Below are 16279 nucleotides of genomic sequence, written 5' to 3' on the forward strand. Positions count from 1 at the left end.
TCGGGACCTCAATTTAAGGTGGCGGCCTTTGCGGACGACATTTTGATTTTTTGTACTCATCCACAATCGTCACTCCCCCGTGTATTGGCATACCAAACTGATTATGGGACATTTTCAGGACTTAAAATCAATGCGGATAAATCGGAGGCGTTGGAGATTTTCAGGAATATAACACAGAGAAGACTTCACTGGTAGCTCCGGGAGGGTCTTGCAAGGCTAATTTGGTTGATTGGAAAAACTCCATGGTATGCTATGCCCAAGGTAGAAGGGACTTTAAACTACAGAATTTTATTCCTAATCAATAGATCTTGTCACTTCTCATATATCTCGTTTGTTGGCTTCTCCTATATCTGGCTTCTGGTTTCTCTTTCTACACTTAGCAGTCTAAATATACAGGCTGATTATCCTATAAGTACCCTATGCACAGAGGGAGGGAGGGGGAAGGGGGTGGAGAGAGAGCTGGGGCGAAAATTTGGATTCCCATTCTAGGTTTAATTATCTTAGCTTTAGCTATAGTGTTTCAGGCCCATAACACAGACTGCAAAGATGGGGAATTAAAGTATGAGTATTAATGATCATTTTTTCATTCACAAGTTTGCTTGAATTCTTCATATGACTGGTGTGTGTTGGTTAAGTGTCATTATTGTTCATCGACTTCCATTTTGATATATCACAGTTTCATTGTGACTTCATTGTTGTATTAAATGTATCTCTATTTCATTACACTGTACCAATGTTTCATGTTAATTGAAATGTAGTTCTGTGTAAAATAACCTTTGTATTATATAAAAAACCAAATAAAAAAAAAAAAGAAAGGTATGTCTTCAGAGGTTCTTTTCCACTCCCTCATCTCCAGAGGGGAACAGAGGGCCCTAATTTCAGTAAGTATCCTGCAATGCCTCTAGCCAGTCTTAGGGCTAATTTTCAAAAGTATTTACATGCTTAAAACTGAGTTTTACATGTGTTAATGCACTTTACCTATGTAAGGGGGCTTTTGAAAATTGCTACAAAAATGCCATTGAATTATCAATAGGTTTTATGGGCATAAGTGTACTTAACGCAGGTAAATAGCATTCTGAATTTGCTATAATAGTATGTTACATTTACAGGCATAATTTCTTTGAAAATCCACCTTCTAGGTTTTAGGTAAATGTAGAGCATTAAAGAGAAAAAGAATAAAAATTTGCATTGTACAATTTTGAAACAGCATATATTTTGTGCAAGAATTTAATTTCCTGTAACTTCCGTGCTAGAAAAAAAATGTGCCAGAAAAAAATTGTACAAGCAAAATCTTGTGCAAAAATCACTGTGGAACTTTTTCCTAAATCTTAAATTTAGCAATTTTGAAAATAAAATCACCAGAGAAGGGCAATAAAAATGCTAAAGGGGATGGAACAGCTCCCCTATGGGGAAAGGCTGAAGAGGTTAGGGCTGTTCAGCTTGGAGAAGAGACAGCTGAGGGAGGATATGATAGAGGTTTTTAAGATCATGAGAGGTCTTGAACGAGTAGATGTGAATCGGTTATTTACACTTTTGAATAATAGAAGGACTAGGGGGCATTCCATGAAGTTAGCAAGTAGCACATTTAAGACTAATCGGAGAAAATTATTTTTCACTCAACACACAATTAAGCTCTGGAATTTGTTGCCAGAGGATGTGGTTAGTGCGGTTAGTGTAGCTGGGTTCAAAAAAGGTTTGGATAAGTTCTTGGAGGAGAAGTCCATTAACAGCTATTAATCAAATTTACTTAGTGAATAGACACTGCTATTAATTGCATCAGTAGCATGGGATCTTCTTAGTATTTGGGTAATTGCCAGGTTCTAGTGGCCTGGTTTGGCCTCTGTTGGAAACAGGATGCTGGGCTTGATGGTCTGACCCAGCATGGCAATTTCTTATGTTCTCCCCTTATATTGTAGCTTTACTGTGATAGGATCATTCCAAATTTAAATGTTCATATGGGTGTGAAGAAACACAATGTTTAGTTTATTAGTTGTGCTTCTATTCATTACATAGGAGATTAACCCATTCTAATTGTTGACTTGAATCTTTATTCTTTGTGCTTTAGGTGGCACTTTAATATTATTTACAATCACAAAATGCGGATGAAACACTTAAAGCAGTAAAAATAAAGGACAGAACACTGTAACCTAAATTAAATTTCCGTATAAACAAGTTTGGAAGTGTAAGAACATATAATCCCTCAGAACATTAAGAGGTCTAAAGTCAAAGGGCCATATTCTCGGTAACTTTTTGAATTACTCAGACAACTGAGAATTGAACATTTCCCCCTGTTCCCCAAATACATTTTGCCCGGGTAACTTTTTACCCAAGTAAAATATAGTCAGATAAAAAACAGGCTGTGATGGGGGGGGGGGGCATAGCTAAATTTTAGCCAGTGAGTGCTGACACTCACTGCTACCAGACCAAAGCTAGTTGGATGAGTTTGGTAAAAAAAACAGCTGTCCTAATACCACCTGGGTAACTTTAGCTAGATATATCTAATGGAACACTTATCTGAGTTTATTATTATGAACAGCCAGGTTACATTTCCTGGGTAACTTTCCTGCTCACTGAATATGGACCCCTAAATGGTTGTTTAATTTCCATTTAAGGTACAGAGAGTGACGATGCAACACTTACTTTCACTAAAGATAGCAACTGTTGCTTACCTGTAACAGGTGTTCTCACAGGACAGCACATATGGGTGACATCATAGGATGGAGCCCAATCACGGAATACTTTTGTCAAAGTTTCTAGAACTTTGACTGGCACCTACTGGGCATGCCCAGCATGGCACTAAATCTGCAGCCAGCAGGGGTCCCACTTCAGTCTTGTTTAAACTACAGGAAGTGCCGAAAAAGAAAATAAGAAAACGTAACGAACTCAACCCCGCGGGGTGGCGGGCAGGTTTCGTGAGGACTAACATCCTGCTGTACTGTGAGAACACCTGTTACAGGTAAGCAACATTTGCTTTCTCACAGGACAAGCAGGATGGTAGTCCTCACATATGGGTGAGTACTGAGCTGAGGATGTCCGAGAAATTCACCAAATGTACCCAAGATGTGCAATAGGCACAAGGACTGGGGTGGAATTTGGTAGAGGGCATCCTGAACCCTAACGGGAAGGCGGAAGGGTGTTGGTACATCAAGTAGTAAAAAGGTTGCGCAAGACAGACTGGCCAAAGATGGAATCTTGTCTTCCGGCCTTGTCTAAGCAATAATGGCAATTATGCTTAGACAAGGAAGCGGTACCGAGCGTAGGTGCGCTACTGAAGTCGCCATGGCCCTCACAGAGTGTGCCTCAACACGGTCTTGAAGTGGAATGCCTGCTTGCTGATAGCAAAAGGATATGCAGTCCGCTAACCAGGACGAGAGAGTCTGCTTACCCACAGGCTGCCCCAATTTGATGGAATGGAAAGAGACAAACAATTGAGTGCTTTTCCTGTGGGCGGCTGTACGGTCTAGATAGAAGGCTAGAGCCCATTTGCAGTCAAGGGTATGCAGAGCCTGTTCTCCTGGATTGGAGTGGGGCCTGGGAAAGAAGGTAGGTAGTATAATGGATTGATTAATGTGAAACTCCGATACTACCTTAGGCAAGAACTTAAGGTGAGTGTGGAGTACTGCCCGGTCCTGCAGAAGTTTAGTGTAATGCGGATAGGTAACTAGGGCCTGTAACTCACTAACTCTGCAAGCAGATGTTATCGCCAGAAGAAAAATCACTTTCCATGTGAGAAAGCGAAGATCACAGGATTGGAGAGGCTCGAATGATAGTTTCATAAGCCGACCTAAAACCAGGTTGAGGTCCCAGGAAGGGGCCGGAGGACGCAGTGGAGGCTTGAGGTGAAGCAAGCCTTTCAGAAAACGTGTCACGAGGGGTTGTACCGAAACAGGAACGTCCCCGACACCTTTATGGAAGGCGGCCACCGCACTGACATGCATTCTGATGGAGGACGTTTTTAGACCTGATTCTGACAAGTGCCAGAGATAGTCTAGAAACTTCGTGGTGGAACAGGTAAAGGGATCAAGGGATTGAGAAGAACACCATGACGTAAACCTGTTCCATTTGTATAGGTAAGACTTTCTAGTGGAAGACTTCTGTGAAGCAATCAGGACACAGGAAACTGGCTCCGAAAGGTTAAGTGGCTGAAGAATTAACCTTTCAACATCCAGGCCGTCAGGGACAAAGCTTGAAGATTGGGGTAGCATAGGCACCAGCCGTTCTGAATGATCAGAAGCGGGTCCTTTCCCAAGGGAATGTGCCTGCAAATGGAGAGATCCTGAAGGATTGGATACCATGCTTGGCGAGGCCAATGAGGTGCTATCAGGATCATGCATCCCTTGCCCTGACGTAACCTCAGGAGAGTCTTCGAGAGAAGTGGAAGTGGAGGGAATGCATATAGGAGACCGGTTGCCCATGAGAGGGAGAATGCATCTCTTGGCTGAGAGTGTTGGCTGCGAGTGAGAGAGCAAAAGTTATCTACCTTGCGGTTTTGAGGTGACGCAAAGAGGTCTATGCGAGGATGACTCCAACGTTGGAATATTGAGTCCACTACTGTGGGGTTGAGGGACCACTCATGCGGATGGAAAGCGTGACTTAGGTTGTCCGCCAACACATTGTCCACTCCCGGCAAATAGGTGGCCCTGTTCGAGTGCCTCCGCCCGTATCTGCGCAGCTTCCTGAGACAGTAGGTAGGAGCCCGTCCCTCCCTGTTTGTTGATGTACCACATGGCCTTCAGCGCGGCCCCGAGGAAGCCCCGAGTCTACATCTTGGTCTTTGGTCTGATTCTATAATTCCATTCCATCTTTGTCTGCCCTCCTACCAGCTCATTCAATATATCAGCACCAACAAATCAAAGCACAAACATCACTAAAGAACGGCTTTAACTTTCAAGCCCCAGCTATCTACTAAAGAACTGGTAACCAAACCACATACAGGTAGGTAGTGGCACCAGAGACTCCAAGCCCCTGATCTGCACAATCCAAACCAACTTCACAAAGAAAGCTCGCAGAATTTCCAGTTTTGCCAGCAGACTCCTCAGAGGATCTTTAACATCTCATTACACGTCCATCCATTACCACCAGGTCTTCCTTAAGCTTCCGCTTAACATTCGCCCATCTTTCTCCGGACTGCACTCGCCCATCACTCTCCGGACTGCACTCGCCCATCACTCTCCGGACTGCACTCGCCCAACATACGCCCATCATACATACAGCACTCTTCTAACATTATCCGCCCAGCACTCTTCAAACCACATTCGTCCAGCTCTCTTCAGACAACATTCGCCTAGCACTCCTTTTGACCGTAACAATTCCTACAGTCTTCCACTTCAACCACTTACATCCCAACATGCACCCCCTCACAATTCCCATCATACACAATCCCAAATGGAGAACACCAAAGCCCCCTTCCCCCCCCCATCACAATCGTCAACAGAGGCTCAGGCCCATTTTGCTGACACCACTCACTCAATTCCTTGGACTAACTCTCTTCTCACTCACATTGATTAATGCGCAATCGATCACTAAGAAAAGTCATATATTCAACGACTACCTATCCGATACAAAACCTGACATCTGTGCTATCACAGAAACCTGGTTAAAACCCTCCGACACTGCACTAATAAATCAGTTACCCATACAGGATTACGATGTTCTCTCTATTCCCAGACCCAAAAAAAGAGGAGGTGGACTTCTCCTCGCAGCCAAAAAAACACTGGGTCTGACTTTGCAGACTTCCAATAACATATCAAAGATTGAATTTGCCCTATTCAACTCAAAACATCTGACTATCGGCCTAATCTATGCTCCCCCCGGAATACTGGAAGCTGACCCATCCTCCATCATAGAACTTACAGCAAAACACCTAAATTCCACGAAACCTACCATCCTCATGGGAGATTTTAATCTGCACGTAGATATCCAACCTCATTCTACCAACTGTAAAACTTTTCTCTCCTCTCTCAACAATATGGGTTTCGGACAAATAGTGACTGAACCAACCCACAAAGCAGGCCATACGCTGGACCTTATCTTTATAAATGAAGGTATCACAACCCACACCACTCCAACTTGCACTCCAATACCTTGGTCAGACCATCGAATTATATCATCGGTTTTAAAAATAAAAGAACTTCCACCACAATCCACACAACCTATAACTATATCGCTTAGGAAACAGTGCTCAGGAGACCAACTCGGTGAACACCTAGCCAAGGAACTTGAGCACCTAGACCTATCCGACGTAAACTCAGCAACTTCATCATGGACCAACATCACTAAAAAGGTTGCAGATCAAATTTGCCCCATGACAACTAAATCTATCAATCCAATCAAAGACAACAGGAGACCCTGGTTCACACCGGAGCTAAAAAATCATAAACACGAGTTGAGATGCAAGGAACAAAATTGGCAAAAAAACCCATCTACAACCACTCTCCTCATCTACAAATCATGCCTTAACTCATACAGAAACAACATCAACACAACAAAGAGAATATTCTTCTCCAAAAAAATCCACCACCTCATTTTTGATTCAAGAGCTCTTTTCTCCTATGTATCAACCCTCACAAAACCCCCAGCACCTACCATTCCAGACGATCAAGCACTCAAAGCGAACGAACTGGCAGACTTCTTCGACAACAAAATCACTTCACTTCTAGCCCCCCTCAAGGGACCATCTACACATCCAAAACACGTAATCAACCTCACCCCCCAATCTTCGCAATCACCCACTCAACAAACACCTCATTCAACCGCTCAACCACCACTCCCAACAGATCAACAACCATCGCACCCAAATGTCAAACAACCTAACACTTCACTAACAGTGCTCAACACTTTTGAGCTCACATCCACTCTAGAAATAGAGAATATTCTCAAGAAGATAAAACCATCCTCCCATCCATCAGACCATATTCCATCCAACAAACTGAGTCTGATCTCCAACACCATAGCCAAACCTTTAGCAGACATTATTAACTGCTCCTTCACTCAAGGACATGTCCCGAACCAACTCAAGTTAGCCATGCTCAAGCCGCTCCTCAAAAAACCCAACTTACCCACCTCAGACCCAGCAAACTTTAGACCCATAGCAAACCTCCCGTTGATTGCCAGAGTTATGGAGAAAGTTGTAAACAAACAACTTACAGAATATCTTGACGAAAACAACATCCTCACCTCAAACCAATTTGGCTTTCGTAAGTCTATGAATACCGAATCATTATTAACATCATTATCAGACACTATCATTTTCAACCTAGAAAAGGGCCAACCTTGCCTCCTCGCTCTCCTGGATCTTTCATCAGCGTTTGATACCGTTAACCACTCATGCCTCCTGCAACGCCTAATAGACATCGGCATTGCAGGAGTAGCTTTTAACTGGTTCAAATCGTTCTTGGAGAACAGAACATACAAGGTCAAGATAAACAACAAAGAGTCCCACACCATCGAATCCAAAAGGGGGGTTCCACAAGGATCATCCCTCTCCCCGACTCTTTTCAATATTTATCTACTCCCACTTTGTCAACTTCTCACTAACCTTAAGCTAAGACATTACCTATACGCGGATGATATTCAAATCCTCATCCCTATAGAAGATTCCATACACAAAGCCATATCATTCTGGAATAAATGTCTGTCAGCTATCAACAATCTACTCACCAGCCTCAACTTGGTTCTAAACAAAAACAAAACTGAAATCCTCATTATAACTCCGGAAAACTATACCCCTTCCTCACATTCTAACACTAATCAACATCCGGTCACCGCAGGGCTCTCCACCACGCAACAAGTTAGAGACCTGGGAGTCATCATAGACAACAGACTCAGTCTCAACAAATTCGTCAACAACACAACAAAAGAATGTTTCTTTAAACTTCAAACATTAAAGAAACTCAAACCTCTCCTCCTATACAGAGACTTCCGCATGGTTTTACAAGCCATCATACTCCCAAAGCTGGATTACTGTAACTCTCTCCTCCTAGGCCTTCCAGCATGCACCATCAAACCACTTCAGATGGTCCTGAACGCCTCTGCAAGAATTCTATCAAATGCCAAAAAGAGAGATCATATCACCCCAATTCTCCACCATCTCCACTGGCTTCCGATTAAATGCAGGATCCAGTTCAAGTCTTTAATGATGATACATAAGGCCTTACACAACATCGCACCTCTCAACCTAACATTCCAAATTCAATTACACACATCTGTGAAACCAACCAGAAGCGCCTATCAGAACAGACTAATCACACAACCTGCGAAATCCGTTCTGAGGAAACGTGCATTATCCACAGCGGGCCCTTCACTTTGGAACTCGCTCCCTCCAGACCTTCGTTTGGAACCATGCCACCCTACATTTAAAGGGAAACTTAAGACTTGGCTTTTCAAACAAGCTTTCCCCTAGAGCCAAGAACACGAAGAAAAGTCTTTTCAAGCCCACAACGAGTTATTCAGATCTATTTTTTTCTTCCTTTGTTAATCAGAAATTTACACATGCTGACTTCAATGTAAAAACTTGTTTACTTAGTTTTTGTTCAATGTAAAACTTCTTTTATTCTGTTCTATGTAAACCGCTATTTGTAGTGATAGTTACTGTTCTTTGTGAACCGGGGTGATATGTATATTATACAGGAACCTCCGGTATATAAATTATTTTAAATAAATAAATAAATAAATAAATAAATAAATAAATAAATGGCCACCTGATTGTCCATCTGAATCAGGATGACTTGATTGGAAAGGCGATCCTGAAAGACCCTGAGAGCATATCTGATTGCTCGCAGCTCCAGGAAATTGATTTGGTGTTTGGCTTCTTCTGGAGACCAAGTTCCTTGTGTTTGCAAATCAGCCACATGGGCTCCCCAGCCAAGGTTGGAAGCATCGGTGGTGAGAATTATTTGAGGGTCTGGAGCCTGGAAGGGCTGGCCTTGGAGGAGATTGATCTGATTTTTCCACCAGGCTAGAGACTGACGGAGTGATTCGGTGATGTGGACAGTGATCAACAGAGGTTGGACGGACTGAGTCCATTGTGACCTTAGAGTCCACTGCATGACTCTCATGGCCAAGCGGGCCATTGGGGTAACCTATACTGAGGACGCAATGTGTCCCAGTAGGATGAGGAAGTGGCGTGTAGTCGTGCGGCGCTGAGACTGTAGCTGGTGTGCGAGATAGATGAGAGTGAGAGCTCACTGTCGAGGCAGAAATGCCTTTGCCTGCAAGGTGTCCAAGTCTGCCCCTATGAATTATAAAGTTTGAGATGGGACTAAGCAGGATTTTGCGTAGTTGACGAGAAATCCTAGCAAAATCAGAGTGTGTAAAGTAAGACGTAGGGATGACAGAGCAGCTTGCTGAGTGGGAGCCCTGATCAACCAATCGTCTTAGATAGGGGTAGACGTGAACACCTTGAGTCCTGAGGAAGGCTGTTACTACTACGAGGCACTTGGTGAAGACTCATGGTGCAGATGCCAGGCCGAATGGGAGCACTCGGTATTGACAGGGCTTGGGGCCTACTAGAAATCTCAGGAACTTGCGATGAGATGGATTTATTGCAATGTGTGTGTACGCATCTTGGAGATCGAAAGAGCAGAGCCAGTCTCCTCTTTACAGAAGAGGAAGGAGGGAACCCAAGGTTACCATCTTGAACTCTTCTCAGTGGAGGTACTTGTTGAGGGCACGTAGGTCCAGAATTGGATGAGCGCCGCCTGATTTTTTGGGGACTAGAAAGTACCGGGAATAGAATCCTAGGCCTTGTTGTGAATAAGGCACTGGTTTTATTGCTCTGGACTGGAGGAGGAGGGAGACCTCCTGCTCCAGGAGTAGTGAGTGGTCGGATGTACTCCACATCAGTAGAGGTGGGGAGTCCAGTGGAATGGTGAGAAAGTTCAGGCGATAACCCTGAAAAATTATGCAAGGACCCACTGGTCTGAGGTGATTGTGTGCCACCTGTTGAAATGGTACAACAGAGGCAGTGGAAACTGGCTGCTCTCTATGCAGGAGTCAAAAGCTGGAAGCAGGGCCGGGCTGAGGAGCTGCTTGTGGCTTTTGTTTACGATGTTGACGAGACTGGGCCTTTTGGAAAGGTCTCTTGGAACGAGTTCTAGATGGTGTTGGATGGGATTTCTTTGGACGGAAGAATGACTTTTTAGTATCCTTCCTGAATGTCTGTTTGGAGGATACTAAGAGGGCATCAGAGATAGCTGGTGAAGGGTTTCATGATGGTCATTGAGTTCCGCCACCCTCCGCTGAATCTGTTCGCCAAACAGATTGTCTCCTATGCAGGGCAGATCAGATAATCTATCTTGTACTTCAGGGCGCAGGTCTGAAGACTTAAGCCAGGCCCATCTTCTTGCTGAAATAGCAATTGCAGATACCCTGGAAGCGGTGTCAAATATATCATAAGAAGATCTTATTTCATACTTCCCTGCCACTAAACCGTTGTGTACTAGGGTTAGAAGTTATTCCTGGAATTGCTGAGGCAGGGACTCTGCAGAGTCCTGTATCTGCTTGAATAAGACCCTGTTGTACTGGGTCATATACAGCTGGTAGGAGGCGATCCGAGAGATAAGCATCAATCCCTGGAAGACACACCGGCCAATGGCATCCAGGAATTTCTGTTCCTTACCTGGGGGAAAGGAAGAGTGGGGTTTTGATCTTTTTGCCCTTTTTTGGGCAGATTCTACAACCACAGATTGGTGATCCAGCTGAGGTTTCTGGAATCCTGGAGCTGACTGGACCAAATAAGTGGTATCAGCTTTTCTGTTGACTGGAGCAACAGAACCAGGGTGTTCCCAGTTCTTTTTTAGGAGATCCAAAAGAACCTGGTGAATAGGGATGGAGGTTATTTCCTTGGGAGCATCCAGGAATTGTAACAGCTCCATCATTTGATGTCTGTCATCTTTTCAGTCTGCAATTGGAAGGGAACCAGACATTTCCTTCACAAAATTTATGAAGGATAGGTCCTCTGGAGGAGAACGCTTCCTACTTTCAGTGGGAGAAGGTGGCGATGCAAGTCATCGGTGTCTTGAGAAGAATCGTCGGTCCAGGTGTCATAGGAATCAGCACCTGCCCCTCTAGGAACCTGAGGACGGGATGATGGTATTCCTGAAGGTCCCAGTCTAGACTCCGAAGGCATCGAGGGAAGTACTGGAGGCAACGATGAAGGCATCGAGGATACCAGTGCAGGTATCGAGGGCATCGATGGATGGATCGGTGACGCAGATGGGCGCATCGATATCGATGGTTTAGGCAGTGGCAGGACACCCGATGGCGGAATGCGGAACAGTGTTTCTCCTCCTGATGACAGAGTAAGCAGGGAAGGCACCGGAGCCATCAGTGACCCAGGATCCATCGGTGGAAAAGCGGCTATAAGCACTTCCATCTTCGAGAGCAGCTATGCCAATGCTGCCAGAATGGGATCGATGGTTGGTTCTGCGCTGGGGGACCTTGCAATCTGTGCATCACCTTATCGATGGCCTCCTGAACCATCCGGTCCAGTTTTTCATGGAGACCTGGAGCAAGCAGCCCCGGCTCCAGAAGGGAAGTAGGAGGCAGAGGCATAGCCGGAGGGACCACTGTTAAAGGCAGAGTCGCGGCTCCCGATACCCGTCTGGGTGAGGGTTGCCTTGGTGACCCGGTCGCAGAAAGGGTCGGAGCCTTTTCTGGATGGGGTTTCTTCGATGGCAGCTCGGACGATGACTTTCCTTCATCGATGGTCTGAGACATCCGGTGTCGATGCCAATGTTTTTCTCTCTACGATCCCCTCGGTCCTGAAGGGGGTAGAGTTAGTCAAAGGCCGAGAAGTTGTCGACACCGGGCGGTCACCGGCCGGTGGCCGATACTGGCGCAAAGTGGACGGCGTCAGGGTTTCAGTACGGAAGAGAAGTTCCATCTTCTCCATTCTGGCCTTGCGACCTTTAGGTGTCATTAAGGCACATTTGGTACAGGTCAAGACATCATGTTCGCACCCAAGACACATTACACAGACTTTATGAGGGTCTATTATGGACATGGTGCGAGTACAGTCCGGGCACCGACGGAACCCTGAGCCATGGCCTCTGAAAAAATTGAGACGCAGTACGGTCAATGGCCAGTAGGCCGCGAGGACTAAACTCGATGGGAATCGACCGAAAACAGGTAAAAACTTACCGGAATACCGCGGATTCAAAAATTCAAAGGAGGGACCCCTGTGGAGTATGAAAGTTTTTAGTAATTCCGTGAGGAAAATTCCTGTCAGAAATCTCTGCGCGGAAAAAAGAAGACTGAAGGGGGACCCCTGCTGGCTGCAGGTTTAGTGCCATGCTGGGCATGCCCAGTATGTGCCAGTCAAAGTTCTAGAAACTTTGACAAAAGTGTTCCTTGATTGGGCTCCATCCTATGATGTCACCCATATGTGAGGACTACCATCCTGCTTGTCCTCTGAGAATGCAATTTTCAAATAAACCTTGCAGCTGCAAAGTCCACAGATACAAAAGCTAACTGTCAAAGTAAAGCTATATGAATAGTTTTCCTTTGATAATCATCTACAAGTTCTGTAGGTTAAAAGTAGCAAAGAACTTTGTACCTGCAATTTATACAGGCTAAAATTTGCTGGGAAATTATGTGCATAAAGTTTAAAAATCAAATTGATCTGTATTGTTTTCCTAATCTGCCCTTCCTCTACCCTGGGAATGCCGCCTCTCAATCCAGCTAAAATTATGTATGCTGTGGAAACTGGCACATACTTTCAGCCAGGTAGAGGAGGGCAATGTTCAGCCATTCAATTTACCAGGTAAATTATCTTCTAAAAGAGAGGTTCTCAACCCAGTTCTCGGGACATGCTTAGCCAGTCCGGTTTTCAGGATAGCCACAAAGTAAAAGCATGAGAAAGATTTGCATACAATGGAGGCAGTGCTTACAAATCTATCTCATGCATGTTCATTGTGTACATCCTGAAAACCAGGGCAAGATTTAAGATTGTGGCTTCCATAGGAAGGGGGATCAGGGGTAGGAGATTTTGCCCCCAGAAATCAAGAAGCAGCATAGGAAATCCCAGGTTTTGGGCACCTTCAGAATCTGGCAGCCAAGGCACGTGCCTATGTTGCCTATTCCTAAATCCAGCCCTGCTGAAAATGTGACTGACTAGGGGTGTCCCGAGGATTGGGTTGAGAACCACTGCTCTAAAAAGACCATGGACTTTAGAAAAAAATTCAGATTATAATACGTGTGATTTTAGAACTTTACCCAAGATATCTAGTAGATGTGCAATTTTTGAAACATCAGAATACTACATGATGCCAATTACAGAATGTAATAAACTGCAAAAGTTATAGAAACAGAATACTTTCATTGCTTATTCTTAGCAGTCATCTGAAAGGAAATTATATCCAGTAAGGCCCATTTAGCATTTTGGTTAAAATGATCATTTGAAAAGGCTATTTGATCTAATTTAGTGCATTTTGATGGTAGAATACTCTTTCCATAACAATAAGCACAAGGAGACCACACTGCATTAATTTACTTGGTACCAAAAATTTTATCATCTCTAAGTATTTAACTTGTATAAGTATAGATCAAATGTAAGTGATAAGTGCAACACAGCAACATACTATATTTACAGTATTATATTCAAAAGTAAACATTTGCATTTAGTTTTACTTAGTAGTGTAGAAAAACAATAGATGGCAGAAATTTTGCTTCTGAATTAAGAAAGCAAACAAACTTTCTGCCAAGAGGCTAAGCTATCTACTTCTTCTACAAAAATAATGCAACACCACTAACATTTCTTATTAGTTTCCTAGAAAAGAAAGTTCTGAATATGGAAGACAAGCACACAGTTCAGCTACAGTCAATGAAAGATGAGAAAGAGAAGCTTCAAATGCTAGTGTCCAGACAAAATTCGATCATTGAGGAGCTAGAGAAACAATTAGTAACAGCCACAGCGAACAACTCTGTTTTGCAAAAACAGCAGCATGATCTGATGGAGACTGTTCACAACTTACTTACGATGGTGTCTCCAGCAAACTGTAAGTCTACCACTTTAATCTTCCAACAGACAATATGTATATACTTATAGAACAAAACCTTTCTAATCAGCAGCCTCATAATACTTCTAAAATCTTGTCCTATATTTGATTCAGGATTTGGATCTTAAGTTTGTTCAGAGTTATCTTATTTCACATATACAACTAACAGTAAATTAAATCACCTGTTTTGAAAAGTACACAGTATCATATTAAGGTGTTATAATCTTCAATTTATTTATTTAAAACATTTGTATCCCACATATGTCCATAGCTCAAGGTGGCTAACATTAAAATGTTTATAGAAAGAAGTACATAGACATAGAACATAAACAATCATCAGGCTTGGCTCATTTGTGCTTTCTTACATATAAAAGGTCCCATAATCTGTTAATGTGTCTCTGTATGGTTGCCAGCAGGGGTTGGGAACCCTGCCAATGTTTAGTTAACCATTTAATCTGGTGGCAAGGTGTTGCCACTGCCTGGCATTTGTTTTTTTTTTTTTTGGGGGGGGGGGGGGGGGGAGATGTACATTTTGCTGCTCCAAAATTTTGCCACCTGAGGTGGCCATCCCACCCTGCCTCATTATAGATCTGCCCCTGCTCCTAGTCAGAGCACAATACTATGAAACTTGGTACTGCTTAGATTAAATTACTATTGCAGTCAATCTTACATTATGACAAGCAGCAATTCCCTAAACCTTTTCTTCATCCCTTTAATTTTTCCTTCCTTATGTGAAATCTCTCACTCTTAAATTACTAAGAGACAGTGGCACATTAAAGTCACATGGTCTGGTAGTTTATTTGTCTGTCTCTTTCAACTGGGACATTCTACAAACAAGGAATATAGGAACCACGAGCTGTTCCTATCAGGCTAAGGATGCATTCCAGGTCCTGTCCTGTTCATTAATTGTTCAGTACCTTACGCAGACAAGACAGGGAGAAAGGGGTGCTTTGTGTGGGGAATAGTGGCCACCTGCTGAACTGGCCCAGCCTTTTCATATAGCCTAGTAGTGGTACAGTCTTACCCAAGCTATTGTCATCAAGTGATTAACAGTGATCCAAGGAAAGCATGTGATCTTGTCACCATCCAGTTACTCCTTGTCATACACACTATACAAGAGCAGCTATAGCACACCATACCAACAGTAAGGTAATTCCATTTTGGAAGCCAAGCTATTTTAATTGAAATTTTCTTCTGAGCTCTGACCCACTGAAGTCTATCTTATAGGGCCCTCCAGCGGTACCATAAACAGATGCAATCACTACCCACAGGGAAAACCAAGTTTTGGCCTTTTAATCCCACTTGCTGATTCAAGGGATCAGGATATGAGGAGGGTATAGCAGGTGGCAATGGGGTCATTGCTTCTCAGGTTACACTAGTTAAGTTTTTTATTGTGATATCAAATGACTAGATAATCCCTAAGAGCCTTAGACCAACAGTCCTACCAAATAATTCAGATGGCTTTAAAAATAACATCCCTATTCATTCTGATTCTTATATCTAAGGATGCCATAAGTATTTAAAAGTTCTTAGAAGCTGTTTCTTCTTACATCAACATTATGGCCAATATTATGGATCAAGGTAAATCTGGATCTGTTAAATATCCTCAGGCATTACAACCACATGCAAACATCACACTGAAAAGTATCAATATAACAAAAACCGCTGTAGGCATACTCAAGGAAAGATTTTTAAATAGAGAGTTTTCATAAGAAGTTAAGCATTTATTGCTAAAAAATTAAAAAATATAAAAAATAAACTATCAGAAAAAATGAATAGTTATAAGACAGGGGGAGTTATAATAGAGCCCAAACACAAATTTATATTGTAAGTAATGTAATATTATTTTAATAAAAAGCAATGTACTGTAGTTTATTGAAGATTTAAATGCAACAGCAACTGAGTATAGGATGAATAAATCTTTCTTTCAAAATCCTATTCAAAATGGTCTGGTCTTACTCATTCTCTAAAGCCTCCAGTTCACAAACCTTGTTGATCTTATTTTTCACCAATCCCCCTCTCATGTTTTATTCTCCAACTTCTTTCTCTACTATATTCTACTATTATTATTTAAAAAAATTTTTTACCTTGTTATCCTATATTCTAAGCGATTTGCAGTCACATTGCTTAAAAAAAACAAACCATAAAACAAAGAGAAATGTTCTTATCTGTTTTTCTTTCCATCCATCCTGCTTCACCAGTCCAGTGAATCTTTACAGATGGGTTATGTCCTCCTACCAGCAGATGAGGCAGAGCCCAAAGACTTTCTTTGTAATATTATT

At 42.9% G+C, this 16279-nt stretch overlaps 2 protein-coding genes across 11 annotated transcripts in view; one reads left to right on the forward strand and one right to left on the reverse strand.

The window, feature by feature from the left end:
- Positions 1–16279, reverse strand: part of MCPH1 (microcephalin 1) — a 714835-nt gene that overhangs the window by 288503 nt on the left and 410053 nt on the right. The gene's annotated exons all lie outside the window — the stretch shown is intronic.
- Positions 1–16279, forward strand: part of ANGPT2 (angiopoietin 2) — a 201989-nt gene that overhangs the window by 127458 nt on the left and 58252 nt on the right. Inside the window, 1 exon segment of the mRNA XM_029595750.1 lies at positions 13765–13997. Coding sequence (XP_029451610.1) covers positions 13765–13997 — 233 coding nt within the window.

Source organism: Rhinatrema bivittatum, chromosome 3, assembly GCF_901001135.1.
Source record: "Rhinatrema bivittatum chromosome 3, aRhiBiv1.1, whole genome shotgun sequence".
NCBI lineage: Eukaryota > Metazoa > Chordata > Amphibia > Gymnophiona > Rhinatrematidae > Rhinatrema > Rhinatrema bivittatum.